The sequence below is a fragment of the Syzygium oleosum genome, unplaced genomic scaffold (assembly GCF_021117445.2).
Source record: "Syzygium oleosum isolate NSW1041296 unplaced genomic scaffold, Sole_v2.1 Sole_v2.08, whole genome shotgun sequence".
Classification (NCBI taxonomy): domain Eukaryota; kingdom Viridiplantae; phylum Streptophyta; class Magnoliopsida; order Myrtales; family Myrtaceae; genus Syzygium; species Syzygium oleosum.
The window spans coordinates 5,793,204-5,821,006 of record NW_026607492.1 but is presented as its reverse complement, the minus strand read 5'-3'; the positions used below and the strand labels follow the sequence as shown (position 1 = coordinate 5,821,006).

Sequence of the window (27,803 nt, the reverse complement as noted above, 5' to 3'; positions counted from 1 at the left end):
AAGCCGAAAGTCAGCATTTGGAATGTCGTTGGAATGCCGAAAGCCCAAAGCTGGTCCGGACCAGCTTTGGGCTTTCAGTATTCCACAAATGCTGAAGCCTATTTTTCCCTTCCCAAATTGCCCTCACTCAAATTTCAATTTTCCGATTTTGCCCTCAATTCATCGTTCATCTTCTTCACCGTGAGGGTGGCCGGGCGAGGGGTGGTTTGGCGAAGGGCCACGGCGATGGGCCTGGCGAGGTCGCCGACCCGGGCGACGGCCGCCTGGGTCGGGGCGACCGCCTGTGCGCCGTCGTCCGGGTCGGCGCCTGGGCGATCGCCCGACCCCAGGCGACCTCGCCGGCCCTTCGCTGGCCAGATCCGCCCTCGCCGGCCCTTCGCCGGCCACCCTCGCCGGCCACCCTCACGATGAAGAAGATGAACAGTAATAGGGGCAAAACCGGAATATTAAGAATAAAAATTACCAAAGCCCTTTGCAAAAAAAAATTTACCAAACACTACTTAGGCCAAAGTAGCTTCATAAATTTTTTTTTACCAAATATCACTTGTATTTTCATACCTCAAGTTGCGTTTGAAAAGCCCATCCAAACGGGCCCTAAGCACTTCCCCCGAGGGCTTTAGGCCTTCCCAAAGCTGAACCGAGGTCTTATAAAGCTCGACGACTTCCTGCGAACTTGCGCAGACATGGAAACCCCAGCCAAGAATTCTCGAAGTCCTTCGGGGACCTGACGATCGCAATCGCAGACCGCCGAGACGAAGAAGAAGGGGGGCGAGATCGCCGTGATCTTCTCGGCTTCCGAGCGCAAAGCCCAAAACCTTCCCGCGAGGAATTCTCATAAACCCTAGCTTCCCTTCCTCGCTGAAGCAACCGGGGCTCGTTCCCGAGCGCCGCGGTGCGCCCGCTCACTTCTCTTGTGTATATAGGGCTTGAGTTACGCGGTCCGAGCTCGCTCCTCGAGGCGGATGATCCGTCGTCTCCGGGAGCGGAGCTTCGGGCGGTTGCGCGAGGGAGCGTGACCACGTTGTGTGCCGCGTCTGTCTGTCTGGTTCTGGTGCTGGTTCGCTTTGGAAGAGCGGCGGTGTTCGGCGGATTCGCGCGAAAAATGAGTCCAATTCAGAATTTCGAGCAGCATTCTCGCCATTTGGTGGACCCTGATCTGCGTACTCCTCTCTCTCTGTCTCTCTCTCTCTCTCTCTCAAAACTCACTCACTCACTCACTCAATTACCCATGAACATGATTACATAAGCACAGTCATTTATACATACATACATACGTACGTACGTACATGGGGGAGGATCATAGAGTGTGTTATAAGCGTGGAAGGCTGTTCCTTGCTAAGGAAGAATGTTGGAGTTTAAGCTTAGGTGCGAGAGCTTGTTCTATGTCCGAAAGGGAAAATTGATGAATTACAGTCGTTATAATATAACCAGAGGGTTATGTGGGTGTAATATTTCTATTGTGGTTTAAACTCTAGACATCTAATTGTCCCATGGGTTCTCTGTTCTTTTCAATAGAGGGTTTCTGCTCTGTAATCTCAAAAAAGTAGCTTTATAAATTTCATTTCACACGTCATGTTTTTGGAATGAGTATCTGCCGGTTTGAACATGAGGTTTTTGTTGTTTTGAAAACAGCCATTCAGGCGAGGCTGGTGATGGCGGTGGAGGTACGCGACAGTCTAGAGATAGCCCATACTGCAGAATATTTAAATTTCCTAAAATGCTACTTCAGGGCATTCTCTGTAATTTTACTGCAAATCACAAAGCCTCAGTTTACTGATAACCCGGAGCACAAGCTTCGAAATATCATTGTGGAAATCCTGAACCGCCTACCTCATAGTGAAGTCCTACGCCCATTTGTTCAGGACCTTCTAAAGGTTGCTATGCAAGTTCTCACGACCGATAATGAAGAGAATGGCCTAATTTGCATACGCATTATATTTGACTTGTTAAGAAACTTCAGACCAACATTGGAGAACGAGGTGCAACCATTTCTCGACTTTGTATGCAAGATATACCAGAACTTCAGATCAACTGTCAGCCATTTTTTCGAAAGTGGAGCATTAGGTGGTGAAGATGTCAAGCCAATGGAGACTAGCTCTTCAGATCAGGGCATTTCTACGGGTGCATATGGAGGGACTGGGCACCTCAACCCGAGTACTAGGTCATTCAAGATAGTGACAGAAAGTCCACTTGTGGTCATGTTTCTATTCCAGCTGTACAGTCGGCTTGTTCAAACGAACATTCCTCACTTGCTGCCTTTGATGGTAGCTGCCATATCTGTTCCTGGACCGGAAAAGGTTCCCCCCCATTTGAAAACTCAGTTCATTGAGCTGAAGGGTGCTCAGGTTAAGGTTGGTATTATCTTCATAGTGCAGGATTTATTCGTTTTCTGAACTTTTTCTTCTTTCAATTATAAGTTCCATAAATGGTTGGAAGTCATCTAGACTATGAGTCTGTTTGGGACAGTGCCAAACAGCTACAATTGTGAAAAGGGTTGCTTCGGCTTTTATGAGAGGTTTGGCTAACTCTTCACAATTGAAAGCTGTCTCATCTAGCTATGAGATGTTGTAGTCACAGCTATACCAAAGAGACATTATCAAAGTAGGCCTAGAATCGAATTGATGCTCCATGAAGATTTGTCTTAAGTTTAAGCGAATGATGTTAGTTATAGTATAATAATGTATTGTCTCTTTTCTGTTTTTATCACGGAAGAGACACTCATACGTCATATAACAGTTATGGGGTCGGAGGGAATAATAAGACGTGTAAGTTTCTGAGTTTGCTATCACATGCTTGATCTTTCATAGTTGTATCTCTTACAAGATCACTGAACCCTTTAAACAGACAGCTAAAGCAATAATCTTTTCTGAACTGAGAGGGGGAGGAGCATTTTTTAGAACTGGTGGAATCGCCTCTTATTTTATTTAAATTTCGTGTGCTAATTTTGATTTATGGAATGGGGATTAGCTGAAATATAGATGTTTTGATAGTTAATTTTGTAGATCATTTAAAGTGACGTTGTCCTCCCTGAGTGCCTCTTTCTCGAATTGTGTTTTGAGTTCGAAAGAGTAACTATTTGGCAGTTATGCAACTGTAGTTAGTTTGGGCAAAAATAAGAATCAATCAACCTGCTTTCTTTCTCTCTCAAGAATGTGGCTAATGCCTCCAATCAACTTTACTAAATTTTCTGGCTTGTCATACTTGCTTAGCTGGGCCCCTATTCTCATTCAAGTGTCTTTCATCTATCATGGTTTACTTAATAGTGAACGACAATCTAAGACAAACACAAACGAAATGGAGCTGTAAAGTTGTGTTTCCTCCCCTTCATATTATATCTTAAATTTTATGAATTGTGTAATGCATCTGATATCTTATGGATTTCGAGGAGGCTTGGGAGGATTCATACTCAGCCGAGCTGAATAAAGCTTTGAGATTGATTCAATATACTAAGTTTTCTCGCTCACATGAAGTTTAGCTTATACACATACATTCTATTTTGCTTTTGTGGTATGCATGGAAATGCTGGTCTCATCATGAAATTGTGGAACTTTGATGTTTGTTTATGGTGGAAAGTGAGATATTGGGAGCTCTTATTGATTGCATTAAAAGTCTATATCATGGTCTAGTCTTAATATTAGGATAAGTTCCTGACAACCAAAGCTATCTTCTATTGAGGTCACAAACCCCATGCTGATGGTATCAATTTGCTATCACAAGATAAAAAATTTCTATGATTAGTGACAAATTTATATGCTTTGGTCTCCTATTAAATGGTAGTAATCTATATTATTGGTGGTGCCTAATAAGTTAACTCAGAATTTCTAAATTATGGATAGCACCTTTTCGGCCCTGCAGATAGAGCTATTGGCTTACCTTTGTCTCTGTTTCTGTTTGCAAAAGTATTTCACATTGCTTGTTGGGGTTTCAATGGGCCTTATTTTCATGTACATAGTCTCCCTTCACATATTAGTTTAAGCTTTTGGGTTTGAGTTTCTAACATTGTATCAGGGCTAGATTCCGCTCCAGTTTATTTTATGTGTGTGCTCCATTCATCAATTCATTTGTCATTCCTAATCCCGGCTTGCACAATAGGGAAGGTGTTAAACTTATAAGTTTTTCACATTGCTTGTCTGTGGGGTTTCAATGGGCCTTATGCTCATGTACGTAGTCTCTCTCCACCTACCAGGCCAGACTTCGTGACACTGTTGAAGCCACTTCTTCGCCAAATCTTGGAAACGACACATGTCATTCTGATTTTAGAAAAAGTTTAATGTCACAGACTTGTAAAATGGGATAACCTTCAGTACCAAAACTTGTTGATACCTTTTATGCTGTTCTTTTTGGATTTACATGTGGATTCTAATCCTTTTATTTCCTCAAATTATTGCAGACAGTCTCTTTCTTGACTTATTTGTTAAAGAGTTGCACTGATTACATCAGGCCCCACGAAGAAAGCATTTGTAGAAGTATAGTCAATCTGCTGGTTACCTGCTCTGATTCTGTAACGATTAGAAGGGTGGGAACTCCATGTTTGTCCCTCTTCTGTTTCTTCGCATTTCTTGATTTCTGTCCAAATAAAAAGTTGATCTAAATTTTTGGATACAGGAATTGTTGGTGGCGCTAAAGCATGTACTGGGAACCGATTTCAAGCGAGGATTATTTCCTTTGATTGACACATTACTGGATGAAAGGTAGAGGATATCTTTTAATAACCATTGAATTGGTAGGGTCATAATTTGATTATTTAGGAACATGTAATTTGCAGTTAGATCGAGTGAAATAAGGTAATAAGAAAATGTGCTTGTTTATAAGCAATTTATGGACAGAAGTGCATGGTTGGATACAAAATTTTCTTTTTTGACAAGATAAGATTTTATTGATGAATAAGCTGTCCATTGCATTATAATATACAATAACAGATTGGAAAACAACATAACACTGGTTCTTAGTAAGATTACAGCATGAAGCTGATAAGCGCCTCAAATCAACAAAAAACAGAATAAGGTGAAGATTAAGGTCCTTCCAACAATGTCTTATTTAGTTCCTTTGGAATGCAATGCATGAGTCAAAGTGGAGCTACGCTTGAAGCCTTTTGGACAAGTGAGAGCAGGAAGAAAAGCCCTAGCATTGACTAACTTCGCATAACCAACATATACAAGAGGAATTGAAAATGACATGTCAGAATTGCTGAGTAAATAACAGTGAAGGAGCAAATGATCTCTGGATTGTCCAAACACTTTACACTTGTAACACCAATAAACCAAAATAGAGTTCCACTCCCTAAGAGTCTTTAAATTGAGGATTTTAAGAAGCTGCCCAACAATAGAAGGAAATGTTAAGTGGAGCATTAGGAAACCTGATAGCAATGATAGGAACTAACTAGATTGATTGAAGTTAAAGCTGCTAACAGCTCTATGATAGGGTTTGATGCAGAAGATTTGCTTTTTGAGAATTTCCACTCCCCTCTGAACCACCAGAATTGAGATTGGAAGGTGGAAGAAGGAAGCTAGGACCATAATCAAGCTCCCAACCATTAAAGTCTCCTAATAAAAATAAGAATGTCGATATAGAATCGACCTACCAAAAGTCAGAAATTATATCATTTGGATCATTGGAAGTGAGAAGGGAATCTGGTTTTAAGAGAAGTGCTGCAACAAAAATCGTGATAGACATGGACTCTAAATTTAGTTTCTAGATTTCAGAGTGTATTGTTGAGTTCCTTCTTCAATAAGTTGTGGGAGTATAATTGCAAAACGCAGTTCCCCTGAAATGAACATGAGGGAGTGCTTGAAGACCTTCATGTTTTGTACATATGTATTTACAGGACCTATGATGGTAGTCCAGAAAGGTCGCTTGGAGTGGGCTCTCTCAGTGAATTACTGCTAAATTTTGTCATAGAAAACGAACAATGTCAGTCATCACATGAGACGCAAAATTCCATTTAAAGGCTTTTCTGACATAGATGGACCTCTAGGATTTAGTGCTTTCGCTTGTACAAAATTCTTACCATGTATGGTCTTCAAGGAGTAGGTTGGGTGATTCTTGCTAGTTGCTCCTCTGAGGTGGTTTATTTTGTGATGGCAACTCAGGTTATAGGGGCAGGGGAAAGACCTAAAATGATATGCAAAAAGATAAGACTTTAGTTTGTTGTTCTTGTTGTTGTATATAGAGTTTTATGTTTTTTCTCTTCCGATTTGAATTGAAAATGGAAATGCTGCAAATAGAAAAAGAATGGACTGCCAATCTCTAAATTGAAGAGCATTCTGTACTTTATGAGCCTTTTCAATTCTACCCTGAACTTGGAGAACTTTCAATTTTTCCATGAACTTCAATGTCAATTTCAGTTCTATCTTAGGTGCAGTAATTCTCTAGTATAATTCTGAACTGATGAAGTGGATAACTTCATAATGTATGCCATGTGGCTAATAGTCTGGTCTCTAACTATGAAAATCTATCCTATTTGTTTGTTAGTACTAAATCCTAGTCAACCTGTTCAAAATTGTGGCATTTGATAACATGTGCTTGTATGTGTGCTCACAACAGGGTCGAATTGAAAATTACTATTAGAATTCTAGCTAGAATTGGAAGATCTTTAAGTTTGGGCTAGAATTGGAAAAACATATAAATCTTTAGTTGATTAAGCCAAATAGTTATATTTGGTGAGGAAGAGTAATGGTGCATCAATTGATTTTAAAGATTGGTGGCTTCTCCTCATTCTATGTGACGTTCTAAATTGGTGATCATATTTCTGTAACTTATGGGTGTAAACCTAACTTGTCTTTAATGTTTTACTCATCAAGGAATTCATTGTCAACTCTGTATAGTGTTCCTTTTACATGCAAAATGTCATTTTACTGCTATCTGTTTATTTTAAGATTCAGCGCTTTATTATAAGAAAAGAGATGCCAGTGGTTGCTTTAGTTCCCACCGGTACATTTCTGGAGCTCCTTGTGTCTAAACTAGTGCAACTGTTTGTTGTTTTAATGGTGTCTGAACTTATATGATAGTATACTTAACTTGAAATGAGTTTTCTCCCCTGCATTCCTCTAGAAGAATATGGAATGACCTTTGTTTTTTCTCAGCTACATTTTCCATTGGTAAACTAAAGAACAATCGTACCTGTTCTCTTGCTGAATACTCGGTTGACCCTTTTTTTCTCCTAAACGGTCAGTGTGCTAGTAGGACCTGGTCGGGCATGCTTTGAGACCTTGAGGCCATTGGCTTACAGTCTGCTAGCAGAGATAGTACATCATGTTCGGTCCGATCTTTCTTTGACGCAGGTGAGCCTTTAGTGCTATATGGATTTATTGTATTCTCGAGTTGTTGGATAATTAGGAGCATGCTGTTACTATAACCTGAGCTTGTTCATCTTTGTGTTCTTAATATTATGTCTTGGTGTTCCTGCTTAATTGCAAAAAATTCCTGATTCTTTGGACAAGGATCTATTCAGTGATGCTTTGCTGAAGAATGCCACTATATTGTCTGGAGTATGTTCCTTGGATTTGCAAAATTCGATTTGCTAGATTTCTAGGAAGATGCTTTGAGGCTTCTTCTATGAAGTCTTATACCACACTCAGTTTGTTTGCTCGTTGTAATTTCTTTTTACTACTTGAGCTCCTCGTGGTAGGTATTACTATTTTTTTGAGGATTTCGGGCTACTATTCTGTTTTATTTCCCTAATAGCTCTTTTATACTCCATGTTTTATCCTGTATTCGCCAATGAGTGTTTGTTTTTTTTGTAATGCAGCTATCAAGGATCATATACTTATTTTCAAGCAACATGCACGATGCTTCGCTGTCGCTTAACATTCACACGACTTGCGCTCGCTTGATGTTGAATCTGGTGCCAATGCTATTCCTTGCCCATTCTTGCATTTTTAACATCCTCTTGTGGCATATATTGGTCTATAGTTCACAGGTTTGATACGTTGTATATCTTTTGTTTACTTCTTTGCTTTGGGTTTCATGGGAACAAGGTGGAGCCCATCTTTGAGAAAGGTGTTGATCAACCATCTATGGATGAAGCCCGGAATCTGCTGGTCTGAGCTTCTTTACTTCATCTTCATTTGCTTTATATCTGTTTTGTTGTGGCGAAATGGTTTTATTTGTTACTTTTTACAGGGTCGCATTTTGGATGCTTTTGTTGGGAAGTTTAGCACTTTCAAGCGTACCATTCCACAGGTAGTTTTTGATCATGGTTGCACATGTAGAGTCATTTTTGATTGGTTGAGCTTGTACTGAAGGGGGAGATTCGTTGCAAGGATTGTGACTTGAGTGTAATGGTCATATTGCAGCAGACTGTCTTTCTCCCTCCAGTGTAGAAGTAGAATCAAAATTTTCTTGGGGAGGGCGGATGATCAAATTTTTCTTTGGGTGGGGAGGGGGTTATAAATCTTTGTTAATAGAGAAATGTCAGTTTTTTTAACCTATTTATAGCATGCTTGATTGAGAATTTACAGCATTCTCCTGTCAATTGCCTTTTCCCAGGATTGGCCTTTTCAATCTGCTGAACCTATATTTGTTTTACTTAATCATCTTTTGCTTTGATAAGTTACCATTACACTTTCTTTAGACAATAGCTCTCAATCACTTGCAAACAATTTGTTTTCACTTTCCACCTGTCCGTAGAATATGCTAATATGTAATGACTTACTGAAGAGCAATCTTTGTTATTTTGTTAGTTTCTGTTTTATTGCCTAATTTTCCTAGTTTTTTAGATTCTTCTTTCTTTGTGTTCAATAGCTGTTGGAGGAAGGAGAAGATGGAAAGGAGCGAGCTACTTTGAGGGCAAAACTTGAACTTCCAGTGCAGGTTGTTTCACGGCTGTACATTTTTTTTGTCCCCTGCGTTTGCTATCCGTGATAAATTAAAGTAGCTTATTTAATCTGGGAGACAATCTGGATTAGTGATAAGCTGAGTGCATGGGCTGACGATCTAAGGGCAATGCTTATCAAATACCCTCTCCCATACCTAGTTGTGGGTGGTTCTTATGTGAACTTGTTGTTTGCGAGTAAATTGCTTCTAAAGGGAGTTGGAGTAAATTACTCCAAAAGTGAGGGGATCCTAGCAGGTAGTGCGACCATGATCATACAGTTACTCCTTAAGTGTGAGGATCCTGGGGAGACTGCTCATTTTATTGATGATGATTGAATAGATTACTTAACTGTAATGGATAGGCTTATAAAGTTTTTAAGATGCTTATGCAGGATTGATGTCCTCTTTTGTGGTGGAGCTGTTTCTTTCCTTTTTTTTTTTTTTTTTTTTGGGTGGGGGTGGGGGGTCGTCTTTGCTGTCTTCAAGTTCTGATGTTTTGGCTTTAGGCACTGCACATAGAGAATAAGTACTAGGAAAGTGGGAACAGATTTACTTGGGAATGCTGGTAGACCAGGTATTAGACCCCTACAATTGGAATTCCACGACTTCTGAAATGTGCACAGATGTATTTTGATGATTGCAAAGGCATAGCTGTTATAGTTGCATATGATGTGAGCAAGTTAATTAGACATATATTCTCAAAACCAACATATTGTTTCTATTTCTCTTGTTGGTTATGACCTATTATGCATTTGCAGGCAGTTTTGAACATGCAGGTCCCCCTGGAACATGCTAAAGAAGTCAATGATTGTAAACATCTGATCAAGACATTGGTTATGGGTAATAAAATATTTTATGTTGATGGCTTGCATTCTTTTAGTTGTTATATTGTCTTAGCTTGTTGTGAACCCCAGTGTTCCTTTTTCTTCCCATGGCTGAATCTAATATTTGTGCAATTTGTGCTACTGACAGGAATGAAGACAATCATTTGGAGCATCACACATGCACACATCCCCCGTTCGCAGGTTTTTTATTGTCTGACTTGACCATCAGATTCATAGTTGTCACGTTTGTTCTTACGCGATTTAGGTGTTTTATCACACAAAAAAAGTGATAATGAGGTTTTCTCTTGTTTACATGGAACACATGAACAGGCTGTTGGATCAGCTTCATCTAGTTTACCAGCACCTCAAGTATTTAAAGGGATGCGTGAGGATGAGGTACAGGAATGATGATTGTAGAGGCTGTCGTTTGGGTACTAAGGGTTGGTCATTTGGCTTAACTACACTTTTTGATAGGTTTGCAAAGCTGCTGGTGTTCTGAAGAGTGGTGTTCATTGCTTAGCCCTCTTCAAAGAGAAGGAGGAGGAAAAAGAGATGATGCATCTATTCTCCATGATTTTGGCAATCATGGAACCACGGGATCTTATGGACATGTTCTCTTTATGCATGCCAGAGCTTTTTGACTGCATGATTTCGAACACTCAATTGGTTCATATTTTCTCTACCCTCCTGCAAACCACTAAAGTATATAAACCATTTGCGGATGTGCTTATTAATTTTCTTGTGATCAGCAAACTTGATGTCTTGAAGCATCCAGAATCTCCAGCGGCAAAGCTGGTGTTGCAGCTCTTTGGGTATATATTTATGGCTGTTACCAAATCGCCTTCAGATTTTGAAAGAATTTTGCAGCCTCACGTCCCTGTTATAATGGAAATATGCATGAAAAATGCTACTGAAGTTGAAAAGCCTCTTGGTTACATGCAACTTCTTCGAATGATGTTTCGAGCACTTTCTGTATGCAAATTTGAGCTTCTATTTCGGGAGTTGATTCCTATGTTGCTCCCCTGCCTAAACATGCTTTTAACCATGCTGGAGGGTCCAACTGGAGAAGACATGAGGGAGCTATTGCTGGAGTTGTGCCTATTGTTGCCTGCACGATTAAGCTCATTATTGCCTCACTTGCCCCGTCTCATGAAGCCTCTTGTCTTGTGTCTGAGGGGAAGTAATGAACTGGTGAGTTTAGGTCTGAGAACACTTGAGTTCTGGGTTGATAGCTTAAATCCCGATTTCCTGGAACCAAGTATGGCTAATGTCATGTCAGAGGTGATTTTAGCCTTATGGGGCCACTTGAGACCTGCGCCATACCATTGGGGTGGAAAATCTTTGCAACTTCTTGGCAAGTTAGGTGGTCGCAACAGACGCTTTCTCAAAGAGCCTCTTGCACTTGACTGCAAGGAGAACCCTGAACATGGACTTCGCTTGATACTTACATTTGAGCCCTCAACCCCATTTCTGGTGCCTTTGGATCGATTCATAAATCTTGCTATAGCAGCTGTAATGCACAAAAATGGTGGCATTGATGCTTTCTACAGGAAACAGGCATTGAGGTTCCTACGTGTTTGCTTATTATCTCAACTTAATTTGCCGGGAAATGTTATGGACGAAGGATATACGCCCAAGCAGTTGTCCACTATATTAGTTTCGAACGTTGATGCTTCTTGGCGACGGTCCGAGTCCTCAGATGTAAAGGTTAGTGTGGTGGTAGTATTTTCTTCACATGTTTTGACTCCTAAGTCCTCTGTCTTTTATCGTCATTCCGAACTAGCTGGACAAATAGTGACATAATCAATTCCGACCCATGTTTTATTAGATTTGTGTTTGCATATTTTGGATGTGCCATTCAATTCAAATGCATTTATTTTGACAAAATCAGTATTCTCGGGTGTCAAGTGAGTATGGGATGGGAAGGTACTAAGTCAACTCAAGTGTCGGCTATATTGGATCACCACTAGGTCGAGTTATTTCTGTTCCTGTCTTGCTCTGATTTTTTATGTGATGATTTACTAGCTAAAGATGTCACGGACAAAAGGTGACCGGGCTCCTCCAACTAAGGAAATGGGCTAAGATAGCCATGAGTTGGCCAAATGAACCATGTAATCTAGAATCTTATTGTATCAAGGGTTTTCTAGGAGACTCTAGAACATTCATGTGGGTAATGAGAGTATTTTTACACTTATAATTTGTAGCTTACCATTGATTTTCCCAGTTAGATCGGATTGGATATTTCAATTGTAAAGAGACTCATGAATATATAGGGGTGCCCTCTCCTTCATCTGGAACCACACAAGTATTTGAGCAATACAAACATCTTTGAGAGCTTCGCTCTCTCTAGTATTCCATTCCTTGAGTGTAAGAGTGCGAGCGAGAGCAAGTGAGGATTTGCTTAGGCCACTGCTAGTTGTGCACTGAACTGGTTCTCACGGTCTCTCAATGATGTAAAACAATCTATGTGGGGTTCCCTACTAAGTGGGAAAAGGCTTGGTGGTGGAGGTGGTGGTTCTTAGAGGTGCTCCAGTCAGCTATATTATCCAGTCCTGGGATGTTGGAGAGAGGGAGGGAGGGGGCCAATCTATTTGATGATTATTATTACTCTTTTGTATACTTTCTTAGAGGTGCTCCAGTCAGCTATATTATCCCATAATCAGCTAAGTTTGTATGGGATCAGATATGTGCTTAACTGGACTTCTCTGTGTCCAAACTTTTCCTCTGGGTAGTGAGTTGTATTCCTTTTTAATGCTGACTCTGATCTGCATCTTCAGAGTTTGCCGGTTGTGTTTGTTTTTCAAGTGATTTAGTTCTTTTCCTTGATATAACTTATCACCTTCCCTAAGCTTAAATTCTCTTGAATGTTTGACAAACTTGACAAACTTTCATACTTTTTGGCGTATAGTTTGTTAATTTGCTGTGGGTTAGTTTCAGAGGTGGGGGCAAAAAGAGACCTGAAAAAAAATTAATTTGGACATGTTATTGAATGGTTGAAAATTGATACCCTACTATTGAGAAAAGCTATAGCTGCTTGACTTATATAACTGATTCGTGCAGGCAGATTTAGGTGTGAAGACAAAGACTCAACTTATGGCTGAAAAATCTGTTTTCAAGGTGCTGTTAATGACTGTTATTGCAGCCAGTGCGGAACCAGACCTTTTAGAGCCAAAGGATGATTTCATTGTAAATATTTGTCGTCATTTTGCAATGATCTTTCATATTGAGAATTTATCAAGCAACACCTCTAATGCAACTCCTGCTGTTGGTGGCCCTATTCTTTCATCAAGTGCCAATGTCAGCGGAAGGTCAAAAAATAGAAGTTCCAATTTGAAAGAACTGGACCCTTTAATATTTTTGGACGCCTTAGTTGATGTGCTTGCGGATGAGAATAGGTTTCACGCAAAGGCTGCCCTTAGCGCCTTAAACGTATTTGCTGAAATGCTTCTTTTCCTTGCTCGTTCGAAACATTCTGATGCATTGATGTCAAGAGGAGGCCCCAGCACACCCATGATTGTCTCTAGTCCCTCCATGAATCCTGTATATTCACCGCCACCAAGTGTTAGGGTCCCTGTGTTTGAGCAACTTCTGCCCCGTCTTTTGCACTGTTGTTATGGAAATACGTGGCAAGCACAAATGGGAGGTGTGATGGGACTTGGTGCTCTAGTTGGTAAGGTCACCGTTGAGACATTGTGCTTTTTCCAAGTGAAAATTGTGAGGGGCCTGGTGTATGTTCTCAAAAGACTTCCTGCTTATGCTACCAAAGAGCAGGAAGAGACAAGTCATGTGCTTACACAGGTTCTTCGTGTGGTAAATAATGTTGATGAAGCAAACAGTGAAACACGCAAGCAAAGTTTTCAAGGGGTGGTCGAATTTCTTGCCTCAGAGTTGTTCAATTCCAATGCATCCATTACCGTGAGGAAAAATGTGCAGACGTGTTTAGCACTTTTGGCTAGTCGAACAGGTAGTGAGGTGTCTGAGCTGCTTGAGCCACTATACCAACCTTTGCTTCAGCCTCTCATAATGCGGCCACTTCGATCAAAGACCATTGATCAACAGGTAAGGAATGTTTTATGGGTTAGATTTATCATATATGGTTAGTACTTACTCCACTGTTGTCCTATAGGTTGGCACGGTCACTGCTTTGAATTTCTGCCTAGCATTGAGGCCTCCTCTCCTTAAGTTGACTCCAGAACTAGTCAATTTTCTTCAAGAAGCTTTGCAAACTGCTGAGGCTGATGAAAACGTGTGGGCTGTGAAGTACATGAACCCAAAAGTTGCTACATCATTGAACAAACTAAGAACTGCTTGCATTGAGCTACTCTGTACTACGATGGCCTGGGCAGATTTTAAAACTCCAAATCACTCAGAGCTGCGCGCTAAGATCATATCAATGTTCTTCAAGTCCTTGACGTGCAGAACTCCTGAGATTGTTGCAGTTGCGAAGGAAGGTCTTCGACAGGTTTGATCCCATACCTCTTATTAAGTCATTTGCTTTACTGTAGTTTGTACCTTCAAATGGGGCCTGTTTAGCTGTAAAATTAATGAGCCAGATACCATTGTTTGAAACTATGGTCTGTAGATTTAACTATTTGCAAATAAAAAATATGGTGATCTGGAGAGAATCCGTAATCTCATTCACCTGTCTTCTTCAACTTGGTCACCAACTCCAACTGTTATAGGGATACATACTGCTAGAAAACAACATATTATCCTAACACAAAAGAACTGGAAGACATATTTCTGTCTTTTACTTGATGTGATAATTTCAATCATGCTTAAACGATTGTAAATTTTGGAGTGGGGTTGAGCATGTGGAAACAATTTCATGTGTTAGTTACTTGCCAGAAACATTCCTAATCCTAATTATCTTCTTTTGGTTGTGTCAAATTAAGTTCATGATGTTTGGGATTTAGGAGTTGATATGTCTCTTGTGACCATTCTCTTTTAGGTTATAAATCAGCAAAGAATGCCCAAAGAACTTCTTCAAAGCAGCCTCAGGCCTATATTAGTCAATTTGGCACATACCAAGAATCTTAGCATGCCTCTTTTGCAAGGTTTGGCCCGGCTTCTTGAGCTCCTATCCAACTGGTTCAATGTAACTTTGGGTGGCAAGTTGTTAGAGCACCTAAAGAAATGGCTGGAACCTGAAAAACTAGCACAAAGCCAGAAATCATGGAAGGCAGGTGAAGAACCAAAAATTGCTTCAGGTAAAGCATCTATTTAACTGAACAAGTTTCTGATTCTGTGGTATCTGTGCTGCGTATGGGCAGTGTCGATGTCATCTTATATCAGGTTTTGTTTATCTGCAGCGATAATTGAACTTTTTCACCTGCTTCCCAATGCTGCTGCAAAGTTCCTTGATGAACTTGTAACCTTGACAATTGAGTTGGAAGGCGCTCTTCCTTTGGGACAAGTTTATAGTGAAATCAATAGTCCATATCGACTTCCACTGACGAAATTTCTGAATAAATATGCAACGCAAGCTGTAGACTATTTTCTTGCTCGATTAAGTCAACCAAAATACTTCAGGCGGTAAGAATATCGGCATAAAAGGGTACACTTCAATTTCATACTGAACTAAGTACTGATTGAGGTTCTCATCCAGGTTTATGTACATCATTCGATCAGATGCTGGCCAACCATTGAGAGATGAACTTGCCAAGTCACCACATAAAATACTCACCAGTGCTTTTCCTGAATTTATGCCCAAACCTGAAGCTACTGTGACTGCTGGATCTTCAACTGCTACTCCTGTGTCTTTGAGTGATGAAGGCCTTTCTTCTGTCCCTGCACCTGATAGTTCTAGCTTGCCTTCATCCAACTCTGCTGCAACTTCAGATGGGTACTTTCAGGGCCTTGCTCTTGTAAAAACAATGGTTAAATTGATACCTGGCTGGCTGCAGAGTAATGCTATTGTCTTTGAGACTCTTGTACTTCTTTGGAAATCACCTGCAAGAATAACCCGATTACGCAATGAACAGGAACTGGACTTGGTGCAAGTAAGTTTTATGCAGACTTCTCTCTCTTTTAGTTTGTGTATGGATTTCTTTGATTGTATGTAATTTTTCAATGTCTCTGTGCTTCAAACTTCAGACGTGTGCGGCAGGCATTTTTATACTGCCTAATTCCGTCATGCATTCTCATGATAATTTTTTAACTCATTCTTCAGCTAGTAAATGGATGTTCAAATCTTGACACTGTTTGCTGCTTTTAGACTTTTTATAAATATTCCATGTCCTGATGGCTTTATATAATTCGTCGGTAATGGATTATGTGATGTTTGCTGTTTGATTGATCTGGGTTTGCTGCTTGACTAAGATGCTTGTGATACTTGTTTTGTGGTCATTAATGATTAAAATTGATTATGTTCTTTTTGTCTTTAGTACTTTTATGTGGATCATATCTGATTGTGTGTCATCTTAACTTCTAAATTATGGAAGTTGAGTACTTTTTCTATGCACAATATATCTTGTAAGTTCCTTTGGTATGAACTATCTTAGCTTTATACCTTACCAAAAAAAAAAAAAAACTATCTTAGCTTTATACTCTATAGTGGTCTCGCTATCAAAGAAACTTTTATATACTTGCTTCAGGTATAGCTCGTGATTTTGATGTGCCAGTTCTAGATGATTGAGCTTTAGCCCACCAAGTTTCTCAATAAGCGTGCTATTACATTTGAAGCTATGGTTCGCTGTTTTACTTTTAGTTCATGTGTCTAGGTACAACATTGCATATTCTAAATTAATGAGGATTGTATGCAGGTGAAAGAAAGCAAATGGCTTGTCAAGTGCTTTCTGAATTACTTACGGCATGGTCAACCTGAATTAAGTGTTCTCTTCGATATCCTCACCATCTTCTTATACCATAGTCGTATAGACTACACTTTCTTGAAGGAATTTTACATTATCGAGGTATCTCAATTTTTCCAAGCTTCCTTAATGTCCATTGCCTCATTTTTTTACCTCAGTTCAAGTGATCCAAACTAAGTGATTTCCATCTCTCCTTCCAGGTTGCAGAAGGTTACCAACCCGGCATGAAAAAGTCAATTCTCTTGCATTTTCTCAACCTTTTTCAATCTAAGCAGCTTAATCACGATCATTTGGTGATTGTGATGCAAATGCTTATTCTTCCCATGCTTGCTCATGCTTTTCAAAATAATCAAAGTTGGGAAGTAGTTGATCCAGCCATCATAAAGACCATTGTCGACAAGCTTCTTGATCCTCCAGAGGAGGTGACATTTTGTGCCTTTACGGTTTTATGTTCACTTTGATCTTGTGATTCCATCTTCACAGCAGTTTCTGTTTACGAAACCTGAAGTCAGTTGATGGTTGTGTTTTGAGTTGTATTTCCAATACTTTGCTTTATAGGTTTCTGCCGAATACGATGAGCCATTAAGGATAGAGCTTCTGCAGCTTGCCACTTTACTTCTTAAATATCTCCAGATTGATCTTGTCCAACACAGGAAAGAACTTATCAAGTTTGGTTGGAATCATCTAAAACGTGAAGATAGTGCCAGTAAGCAGTGGGCATTTGTCAATGTTTGCCATTTCTTGGAGGCGTATCAGGCCCCAGAAAAAATAATACTCCAGGTACTTTGGTTTCTGGATTCTCTATCAAAGTAGACTATGTTATATTCAATCCTTTGAAGTTTTTGCTCTCTGGCTCTTCTGAAAATGTTCAGAATGTTGTTTGTCAAGAATGTAGCGTATTCTTTAGCAATATATCAATAAGTGTGTGTATGTGTTAACTAAAGTAAAGTTTCTGAGATGTACGGTTGTAAATTGCAGGTTTTTGTTGCACTTCTAAGAACATGCCAGCCAGAAAACAAGATGTTGGTTAAGCAGGCACTTGACATTTTGATGCCTGCATTGCCACGGAGGTTACCCCTTGGGGATTCGCGAATGCCAATTTGGATAAGATACACAAAAAAGATTCTTGTAGAGGAAGGTCACTCCGTCCCTAACCTAATTCATATATTTCAACTCATTGTACGCCATTCAGATCTCTTCTACAGCTGCAGAGCGCAATTTGTGCCTCAAATGGTAAACTCTCTCAGTCGACTTGGATTACCATACAATACCACAGCTGAAAACAGGCGTCTAGCCATTGAACTTGCTGGATTGGTGGTTGGTTGGGAAAGGCAAAGGCAAAATGAAATGAAAGTAGTAGCTGATGCTGATGTCCCTGGTCATAACTCTGATGGGTTTGGTACTTTGTCTGCTGGAGCTGATCCCAAGCGCTCCATAGACGGGTCTACCTTTTCTGAAGACCCTAGTAAGCGAGTTAAAGTTGAGCCCGGTCTGCAATCACTTTGTGTCATGTCACCAGGGGGTGCCTCGTCGATCCCTAATATTGAAACTCCGGGGTCTGGTGGCCAGCCTGATGAAGAATTTAAGCCTAATGCTGCTATGGAAGAAATGATAATCAATTTTCTCATAAGGGTGAGTTCTATCTGGCTTGCAATTTCATCATAATGATTGTTGGGAATGCTGAGCTGCTTTTAAATTTTTCGATGTAAACACAAAGTTTGCTTGTCACTTTCTTCAGCTATCAGACATTAATTGGTGTATCGTATTCCTTTATGATGTATTATTCTTTTTTTTTTTTTTGGGTTGGGGGAGGGTTTTCAACTTAATCAACTCTAATTGGTTGACCTTGATTTGTTGCCATATGGCATTTGATAAATGAACTATCCATCTTACTGATTTCATGACCTATCATAAGTATTCGTCCATTTGGCCGGTTATAAGGTTTGGCTGGCGCGCAGTTTGCCTCATGATGCTGTTAGTTACTCCACAATGACCATTTGATCAGTGTCTCATAAGCCTTAAGACTTGATTTCACTCTTTCCTGTGGTTGTCTAGTTGATATTAAGAGTGTCACTGTCTACAAATTAGATCTAATGCTAATTCTGGCACTGCAAAATGTATTGCACATTAATATTGCATATGACTGCATCCTAACGCTTTACTTCTTCAATGTAGGTTGCTTTAGTGATAGAACCCAAGGACAAGGAAGCAAGCAGTATGTACAAACAAGCTTTAGATCTCCTTTCACAAGCTTTGGAAGTGTGGCCAAATGCCAATGTTAAATTTAACTATTTAGAGAAGCTGCTGAGCAGTATTCAACCTTCCCAGTCAAAAGATCCTTCCACTGCCCTGGCTCAAGGCTTGGACGTCATGAACAAGGTCTTGGAGAAGCAGCCCCATTTGTTCATCAAAAATAACATCAATCAAATTTCACAAGTATGTCTTGAAGCTTTGTTCTTCTATGCTATTTCTCTATAAATCGATTGTAGAGGTTGAGTGTGACATACATTTTGTATTGGAGTGCTTAAATGTTCTTTTCATTTCTTGTTTCTCTTTTCCCCCTTTCAGATTCTTGAGCCGTGTTTCAAGTACAAAATGTTGGATGCAGGGAAGTCATTATGCAATCTATTCAAGATGGTCTCTATTGCATTTCCGTTAGATGCAGCTACGACACCCCCAGATGTGAAGATGTTATACCAGAAGGTCGATGAACTAATACAGAAGCATATTAATGTTGTCACTTCTCCCCAGGCATCTGTTGAAGATGGCTCTGCAAATACTATCAGCTTTGTGTTGCTTATCATTAAAACATTAACCGAAGTGCACAAAAACTTTGTTGATCCCCTTATCTTAGTTCGTATTTTGCAAAGATTGGCACGGGATATGGGTTCATCTGTAGGGTCTCATTTAAGACAGGTATGCCCCTCATAATGTCATCTGTTTACTTTGACAGGTTTCTGCATACATTTTCTAAATCTCAGGTTCCGATTTGAAGAACTTGTTGTTTTTCCTTCGTGCTGATAATCGTTTTGTGGTGTCAAGGCTTCTCTTTATCTTTAATGATTTCTCATTGAAGTTCTGTGAGTCACTTCTGATGTTGAGCTGAGATATTTACGGGGTATCAAATTGGGGTTAGGTTCTTATCTTCCTCTTGAAAATCTTAAGCCTAAAATAATTTGATGGGGATGAAATTTTTGGTTGAAATTTATATAGGGAATAAATACCCTAAGGTTGAAGATTCTGCCAAGGTGGTAAAGTCTTCGAGTGGTTGTTGCAGGGCCTGATTATTGTCTTCTTGTTATGAATACCAACTGTTTGAAGGTTCTTCATTAATTAGGTGGTAGTCTTTAAGAGATTGTTCCAGAGCGCTGGAATTACATCCTACCTATATCAGATTTGGAGTTTTCTTTTTTAATGTTTGAGAGAGTTATTCCTTGTGTAGATGAAAGTGCACCATATCTTGAGGCTTGTTTTGGTGATATTACTACAATTGTCTTCATCCTTGTGCGATGCATACAAATTGGCTCCCAATTGTTCCTGATTTAGGATTTGTCATTTGGTGTTAACTCTCTCTCAATGTGCTGTCAGATTCTCTGTGTTAAAGTACTATCCCACATTGATTGACAACGGGTCCTAAATGCTTTTTATATTCATGTGGTCTCCTCCACCTATCAGCTTAAGTTTTTGGGTTGGACTTTCTAATACTCTGATTTTGCATGAGGCAAACTCTTTGCTGGTTTGGGTTTTTCCTTTGTGTTGATCTTTTCGGAGTCATGTCCCTTAACATCTTTTTCTTTACAGGGTCAGAGGACTGATGCAGATTCTGCCGTTACTTCTTCACGGCAAGGTGCTGATGTTGGGGCTGTTGTGACAAATCTGAAGTCTGTTTTGAAACTTATTAATGAAAGGGTCATGCTTGTTCCTGATTGCAAACGATTAATAATTCAGACATTGAATGCCTTGCTGTCAGAGAAAGGTGCTGATTCTAGTGTGCTACTTGGTATACTCGATGTGATTAAGGGGTGGATCGAGGATGACTTCACCAAGCCTGGTGCAACTGCTTCATCATGTGCTTTTCTCTCCCCAAAGGAAATAGTTAATTTCCTTCAAAAGCTCTCTCAGGTCGATAAGCAGAACTTTCCCCCCAGTGCCTTAGAAGAGTGGGATAGTAAATATCTTCAACTTCTTTATGGAATCTGTTCTGATGAGACAAAGTAAGTCGCGTATTGGGCATTCATTAAGACTCTTCTTTGGTTGGCATCTAACATGGCAGATATTTATTCATTGCAGATTTACACTCACCCTACGGCAGGAGGTGTTTCAGAAGGTAGAAAGACAATACATGCTTGGCCTAAGAGCAACAGATCCTGAAATGAGGAATAAGTTCTTTTCCCTCTATAATGCCTCTCTTGCAAAAACATTGTTCGCAAGGTTACAATACATTATCCAGTCGCAGGACTGGGAAGCTTTGGGTGATGTCTTCTGGCTCAAACAAGGGCTTGATCTTCTTCTGGCAGTATTAGTAGTAGATAAACCCATTACACTTGCTTCAAATTCTGCCAGGGTGCCAGCGCTTGTGTCTTCAGGTTCTTCTGATGGTTCACTTCCACAGGCACAGGTTGATCTGCCAGAGGGCCCTGAGGAAGCTCCTCTAACATTTGAAGGCCTTGTTCTCAAGCATGCAAAGTTTCTCAATGATATGAGCAAACTTCAGGTTCTTTTTTCATTTGTCTTTATGAATAAAAGTTATTGCCATAGAACTGCTTCCTTTGATTTAATGCACATAAAATCATATATTCTTGCTGAAGACATTGCGAGGGAATAATGTGTACCACGGCAGTTGAGTTCACTTTGTAATGTTTCTTCCCACTATGCCTGGTTATTCAATTTTTATGAAATAATTGACTGCAGCATCACCATCATGAGAGTGGTTCTATGGACTTATAACTTCATACTTTCTAGATACCATGTTGGCAAGTTCTCTCAAAGCATTTATTTGTATTTACAGAAAAATCAGTTAGAATATTTCTTGCATCATCACTTTGGAAATTTTGCTTTATTTGGCATTCTTTTGTTCCATTTGTAGTATTTTTCAATCACTATCTGACAAGAATGATGATACATAGTTCAACACTATCGGCATTTCTTAAAAATTGTATGTTAAGGTTAGCTTTTTCCTTTTCGCAGGTGGCTGATCTGCTTGTGCCTCTTAGAGAGCTAGCCCACACTGATGCCAATGTTGCGTACCATTTGTGGGTGCTGGTGTTTCCAATTGTCTGGGTCACCTTGCACAAGGATGAACAGATAGCGCTGGCTAAACCAATGATTACTCTCCTATCGAAGGATTATCATAAAAAGCAGCAAGCAAACAGACCAAATGTTGTGCAAGCACTTTTGGAGGGTCTTCAGTTAAGCCACCCTCAACCTCGCATGCCTAGTGAGCTCATTAAATATATTGGAAAAACATATAATGCATGGCATATTGCATTGGCTCTGCTTGAAAGTCATGTTGTGTTGTTCATGAATGAGACAAAATGCTCTGAATCTTTGGCGGAACTTTATCGATTGCTCAATGAGGAAGATATGAGGTGTGGTTTGTGGAAGAAAAAGTCAGTCACCGCAGAGACCAAGGCAGGGCTATCACTGGTTCAACATGGATATTGGCAACGTGCTCAAAGCCTGTTTTATCAAGCAATGGTTAAGGCTACTCAAGGTACTTATAATAACACGGTTCCGAAGGCAGAGATGTGTCTATGGGAAGAGCAATGGCTTTACTGTGCTACCCAGCTTAGTCAGTGGGATGCATTGGTGGATTTTGGCAAGAGTGTTGAGAACTACGACATACTTCTTGACAGTCTTTGGAAGTTACCTGATTGGGCATACTTGAAGGATCATGTAATTCCTAAAGCGCAAGTTGAGGAAACTCCGAAACTACGTCTAATTCAAGCATTTTTCGCTCTTCATGAGAGAAATACAAATGGTGTGCAAGATGCTGAAAACATTGTGGCGAAGGGAGTTGATCTTGCGTTAGAACAGTGGTGGCAGTTGCCTGAAATGTCTGTTCATGCAAGGATTCCTCTTCTTCAGCAATTTCAGCAGCTAGTTGAAGTTCAGGAGTCTGCCAGAATTTATGTGGACATTGCTAATGGAAACAAGCATTCTGGAAATTCTGTTGTTGGGGCACATGGTAATATGTATGCAGATTTGAAAGACATTTCGGAGACCTGGAGGCTACGAACACCGAATGAATGGGATAACATGTCTATTTGGTATGACCAGCTTCAGTGGAGGAATGAAATGTATAATGTTGTAATAGATGCATTTAAGGATTTTGGCACCACGAATTCTCAACTCCATCATCTTGGCTATCGTGAAAAAGCATGGAATGTCAATAAACTTGCTCACATAGCTAGTAAGCAAGGACTTTACGATGTTTGTGTCATGGTACTTGACAAGATGTATGGCTATTCAACCATGGAGGTTCAGGTATGTGCCAGTCTCACGAAGTAGCAAATGAATTGCCTTTTTTCCCCTCTCTCAGTGATGGTAACTCGTATCCCACAATTTTGTAGCTGTTGGCTCTTGAAACATCTTTGTAGTAGACTATTTTTCTAGTGAATAAAGAGTGACACACACATACAAAGATATGTTTATGTATATAAAATTGTATATTGTGAGCTGGTGATTCTCTGCAGTCTCGATCGGCATCATATAGAATCTCCTTTTCTGCCCCTGTCCTTACTGTTGAAATGAAGCTAACAGATAGTATCTATGGTAAATGCTATCTTTTCAGGAGGCATTTGTTAAGATAAGAGAACAGGCAAAAGCTTATCTGGAGATGAAGGGGGAGCTCAGTAGTGGTCTTAATTTGATAAACAGTACCAATCTGGAGTATTTTTCTCAAAAACATAAAGCTGAAATCTTTCGTCTCAAGGGAGATTTTCTGTTAAAGCTAAATGATTCTGAAGGTGCTAACCTTGCATATTCCAATGCCATCACCCTCTTCAAAAATCTGCCAAAAGGATGGATAAGCTGGGGAAATTATTGTGACATGGTATTAATCCTTCTGTTTCTTTTTCATGCCTTATTATGCTTGCAGCTTGGAACAGTGGTGACCTTGCACCTACTTTTACAGGCTTACAAAGAGACTCATGATGAAATCTGGCTTGAGTATGCAGTCAGTTGCTTTCTTCAGGGTATCAGGTTTGGTGTGTCCAACTCTCGAAGTCACTTGGCTCGTGTTTTATTTCTCCTAAGTTTTGACACTCCCAATGAGCCTGTCGGTAGGGCGTTTGATAAGTATTTGGACCAAATTCCCCATTGGGTTTGGCTTTCATGGATTCCGCAGCTGCTACTCTCCTTGCAGAGGACAGAAGCACCTCATTGCAAACTTGTCCTGCTGAAGATTGCCACAGTCTATCCACAGGTTAATATTGCCTTTTGTTATTAATGTGTGGATGGACTGTTTTAGGTCATCATTAACCTTGTTTTTAATCTCAGGCTCTTTACTACTGGCTTCGCACATATTTACTGGAGAGGCGTGATGTGGCCAATAAATCTGAACTGAGCCGAATGGCAATTGCTCAACAAAGAATGCAGCAAAATGCCTCTGGGGCTAGTGCTGGTTCTCTTGGCTTGGTGGATGGACATGCTCGGGTTCAGAGCCATGGTGGGAGTACGTTAACCTCAGAAAATCAAGTCCATCAAGGTCCTCAATCTAGTGGAGTGGGACCTCATGAAGGTGGAAATCATCCACAAGAATCTGAAAGGTCCGCAGTAAACGAAAGCAGTATTCACATGGCAAACGACCAACCTATGCACCAAGGTTCTTCAAACATAAATGATGGTAGTCAGACTGCTTTTAGGCGTAACAATGCTTTGGGTTTGGTAGCTTCTGCTGCCAGTGCATTTGATGCTGCAAAAGATATAATGGAGGCTCTTAGAAGCAAGCACACTAATCTTGCTAGCGAGCTTGAGGTGATTTTTTTTTTTTTTACATGTTTATGTCTCTGGTTACGTGCTAGAATGCAAATGTTGAATCTTATGGCGCTCGAGCTGGAGGTTGGACTTGGATTAGTATTTTAGTTTCTCAGCTAAGTCCATTCAAAGTAGAAGAGTGGCCTAGTCTGTCTGATGAAATTGCTGTTATTACTAGTTTATCGTACAATAGGTGGTGTATATTGACTGCACATTTAGAAGGCAGTGGGTTGCTTTCTGATGAAGTTTATGTCTCTGTGTATAGATTCTGCTTACAGAGATTGGTTCAAGGTTCGTTACTTTGCCAGAAGAGAGACTACTTGCTGTGGTTAATGCGCTGCTTCATCGCTGCTACAAGTATCCGACTGCCACTACCGCCGAGGTTCCCCAGTCTCTCAAGAAGGAGCTTTCTGGAGTTTGCAGGGCTTGCTTTTCAGCTGATGCTGTGAATAAGCATGTTGAATTTGTGAGAGAGTACAAGCAAGAATTTGAGCGGGACCTTGATCCAGAAAGCACGGCTACTTTCCCATCGACCCTCGCGGAATTAACTGAGCGTCTGAAACATTGGAAAAACGTTCTCCAGAGCAATGTTGAGGACAGGTTTCCAGCTGTCTTGAAATTGGAAGAAGAAAGCAGGGTCTTGCGTGATTTTCATGTTGTTGATGTTGAGGTTCCAGGGCAGTATTTCAGTGATCAGGTAAATCCAATTTGTGTCAGCTTGGCGTATACTATCTCAAACGAGAACAGCATTTAATTGTACAAGCTTGCTTACTAGAATGATCTCTTTTCATGATCCCTAATGCTTGATTGTGTCTGTCTCTTCTATTTTTAAGGTGTTGTGTCCTACGCTTTTAAAATCTGCATTGCAGGAAATTGCGCCCGATCACACTGTCAAGTTAGACAGAGTTGGAGCTGATATTCCAACTGTGCGAAGGCATGGAAGCAGTTTCCGGCGTTTGACTTTGATTGGATCCGATGGCTCACAAAGGCATTTTATTGTTCAGACATCTTTGACTCCTAATGCTAGAAGTGATGAGCGCATTCTTCAGCTTTTCCGCGTGATGAACCAGATGTTTGATAAGCATAAGGAGTCGAGAAGACGCCACATATACATTCACACGCCCATCATCATTCCTGTCTGGTCCCAGGTGAGGACACTACACTCTGGAGAACGTTGCTTGTTTGTTCTTTTCCATTCCCTTGTGCATGTCATGCAGAAAGGAAAATTTAGCATGCCCTAGTTTTTCACCTTTGTTTGCTGTTATCTCCTGGAATTTTGCGTCATCCCTGTCCTACATCTAAAACTTACTACTCAGTTTCTCTTTCTATCATGGTGATTCAGTTCTTGTCGACATAAACTACTAGAAAATATTGATTCTGACCGATTAACTGTCTGAACAGGTTCGAATGGTAGAAGATGATTTGATGTATAACACCTTTCTTGAGGTTTATGAGAACCATTGTGCAAGGAATGACAGAGAGGCTGATCTCCCTATTACCTATTTTAAAGAGCAGTTAAACCAAGCCATATCTGGCCAAGTATCTCCAGAAGCTGTTGTAGATCTGCGACTTCAAGCTTATAATGATATAATGAAAAATGTTGTAAATGACAACATCTTTTCTCAGTACATGTACAAAACTCTGCTGAATGGCAATCATATGTGGGCATTCAAAAAGCAATTTGCCGTCCAGCTGGCCCTTTCAAGTTTCATGTCCTTCATGCTACAAATTGGGGGAAGGTCTCCCAATAAGATTCTGTTCGCTAAAAACACTGGGAAAATATTTCAGACTGATTTTCATCCAGCCTACGATGCAAACGGGATGATCGAGTTCAGCGAGCCTGTGCCTTTCCGTTTGACGAGGAATATGCAGGCCTTCTTCTCCAACTTCGGTGTCGAAGGTCTCATCGTTTCGGCAATGTGCGCTGCGGCGCAGGCTGTGATATCACCTAAGGTGAGTTTTAATTGAATAGTGAATGGTGATTTATGCTTGGAGGCACCATGGTTTGACTTAGCCGTGTGACATTTTGCAGCAAAATCAGCACCTATGGCATCAATTAGCAATGTTCTTCCGCGATGAGCTGCTGTCCTGGTCTTGGAGAAGACCGCTGGGCATGCCCCTGGCATCAATTGCTGCCGGTGGTAGCATGAACCCAATTGACTTCAAACTTAAGGTCACAACCAATGTTGAGAATGTCATCAGCCGGATCAACGGGATAGCGCCACAGTCGTACTCTGAAGAGGTAACTATTTGGCCTCCAACGTAAAATAAAGAGATATGTATCTTTTGGCTGATCATCTAATTTGAGTTTGGCATCTACGACATTCCGGCAATGCCCTTGACCTGTTTCCTCCGTGCTCCACTTTCAGGATGAGAATCCAATGGATCCACCGCAATCGGTGCAGAGGGGCGTCACCGAACTGGTCGAAGCTGCGTTGACTCCGAGGAACTTGTGTATGATGGATCCAACGTGGCATCCGTGGTTTTGAGATGTAGCTAACATAATGGGGAGAAAGTAAGACTGTACATCACCATAGGGGCAGGCGATTAGGAATTTAGGCTGTAAATTATGCTGTACAGATATTAGCGTTGATAAGTATGCACATTCCTAGTAGCTGAGGTTTGGATATTAACGTTTGACAGTATTGTGAGCTCTAATATGATAATGCAAAGTCTCTGCATGGGTGAACTTTTCCTTTGCTTTTGGGATGTTTTCTGGCTCTTTTTTCTGGAAAAATGATATCATAATTTTCGTACGGTGCTCATATTAGTATCATAATTTTTCGCCGGATTATTTAATTGTCACTTTTGTGAAAAAAACGTTTAGTTTAGTGTTATTCTCGATATGGAATGCTGAAAATTTGACGTGATAATATTTAATTTATTTTTTCGAACCAAACTTTGTTGTTCAGCATGATTACCCAAATTTAAACCCTAATTTCTGAACCAACAAAAGCCAAAAACACTAGTCACATTCCTTTAGGCAATGAAATCGAATAGAGAGATAGCAATAGCAGATTTAGGAATGAATCCTAAACCCTAACCAACTTGTCTTTGAATGATTTTCAAAATCGATCGGACCGTCAACTAATTAAAGAACGCAAAAAAGCTGAATCGGGTAATCAGCAAAGCGGGAATCAACCGCGAGCTACTCAAGGATGGTGGCGAGGTAGATTGGAGCTCCGGCGCTGGTGTGCTCGGCGTACTTGCCGGCCTTGAGGAATTGAGCGATTTGGGAACTGCAGTTCGACCTTGCTGCTGCAAGACTGATCTTTCTTTGACCTCTGGAGCTTGGGCTTTTTGCCTCTTCCGGCGGCCATGGTCAACCGCGATACACATCCGAATCACGAAACTACAAACAATGGAACTCTTCATC

The 27,803-nt window shown here is 40.4% G+C and overlaps 1 protein-coding gene across 2 annotated transcripts; it reads left to right on the top strand.

Annotated features, from left to right (window-relative positions):
* Nucleotides 1-686: 686 nt before the first annotated feature.
* Nucleotides 687-27,136, top strand: LOC115685270 (uncharacterized). Of its 2 annotated transcripts, none has more exons than XM_056313830.1 (35): nucleotides 687-1,160; nucleotides 1,633-2,351; nucleotides 4,391-4,516; nucleotides 4,606-4,691; nucleotides 7,172-7,280; nucleotides 7,748-7,843; nucleotides 7,977-8,039; nucleotides 8,122-8,181; nucleotides 8,743-8,811; nucleotides 9,573-9,654; nucleotides 9,787-9,839; nucleotides 9,969-10,034; nucleotides 10,113-11,345; nucleotides 12,699-13,697; nucleotides 13,765-14,100; nucleotides 14,590-14,848; nucleotides 14,951-15,173; nucleotides 15,247-15,640; nucleotides 16,403-16,552; nucleotides 16,651-16,872; nucleotides 17,009-17,230; nucleotides 17,429-18,082; nucleotides 18,626-18,886; nucleotides 19,019-19,366; nucleotides 20,258-20,664; nucleotides 20,741-21,164; nucleotides 21,638-22,936; nucleotides 23,244-23,504; nucleotides 23,586-23,876; nucleotides 23,951-24,427; nucleotides 24,693-25,124; nucleotides 25,297-25,575; nucleotides 25,829-26,380; nucleotides 26,460-26,669; nucleotides 26,797-27,136. In XM_056313830.1, the coding sequence occupies exons 1-35, from the start codon at nucleotides 1,103-1,105 to the stop codon at nucleotides 26,914-26,916; spliced, it is 11,640 nt and encodes a 3,879-aa protein (XP_056169805.1). In that variant the 5' UTR covers nucleotides 687-1,102; the 3' UTR covers nucleotides 26,917-27,136. The 2 variants fall into 2 exon arrangements, with proteins under 2 accessions (XP_056169805.1, XP_030466161.1); XM_030610301.2 differs by having other exon boundaries at nucleotides 20,252-20,664.
* The last annotated feature ends 667 nt before the right edge of the window (nucleotides 27,137-27,803 follow it).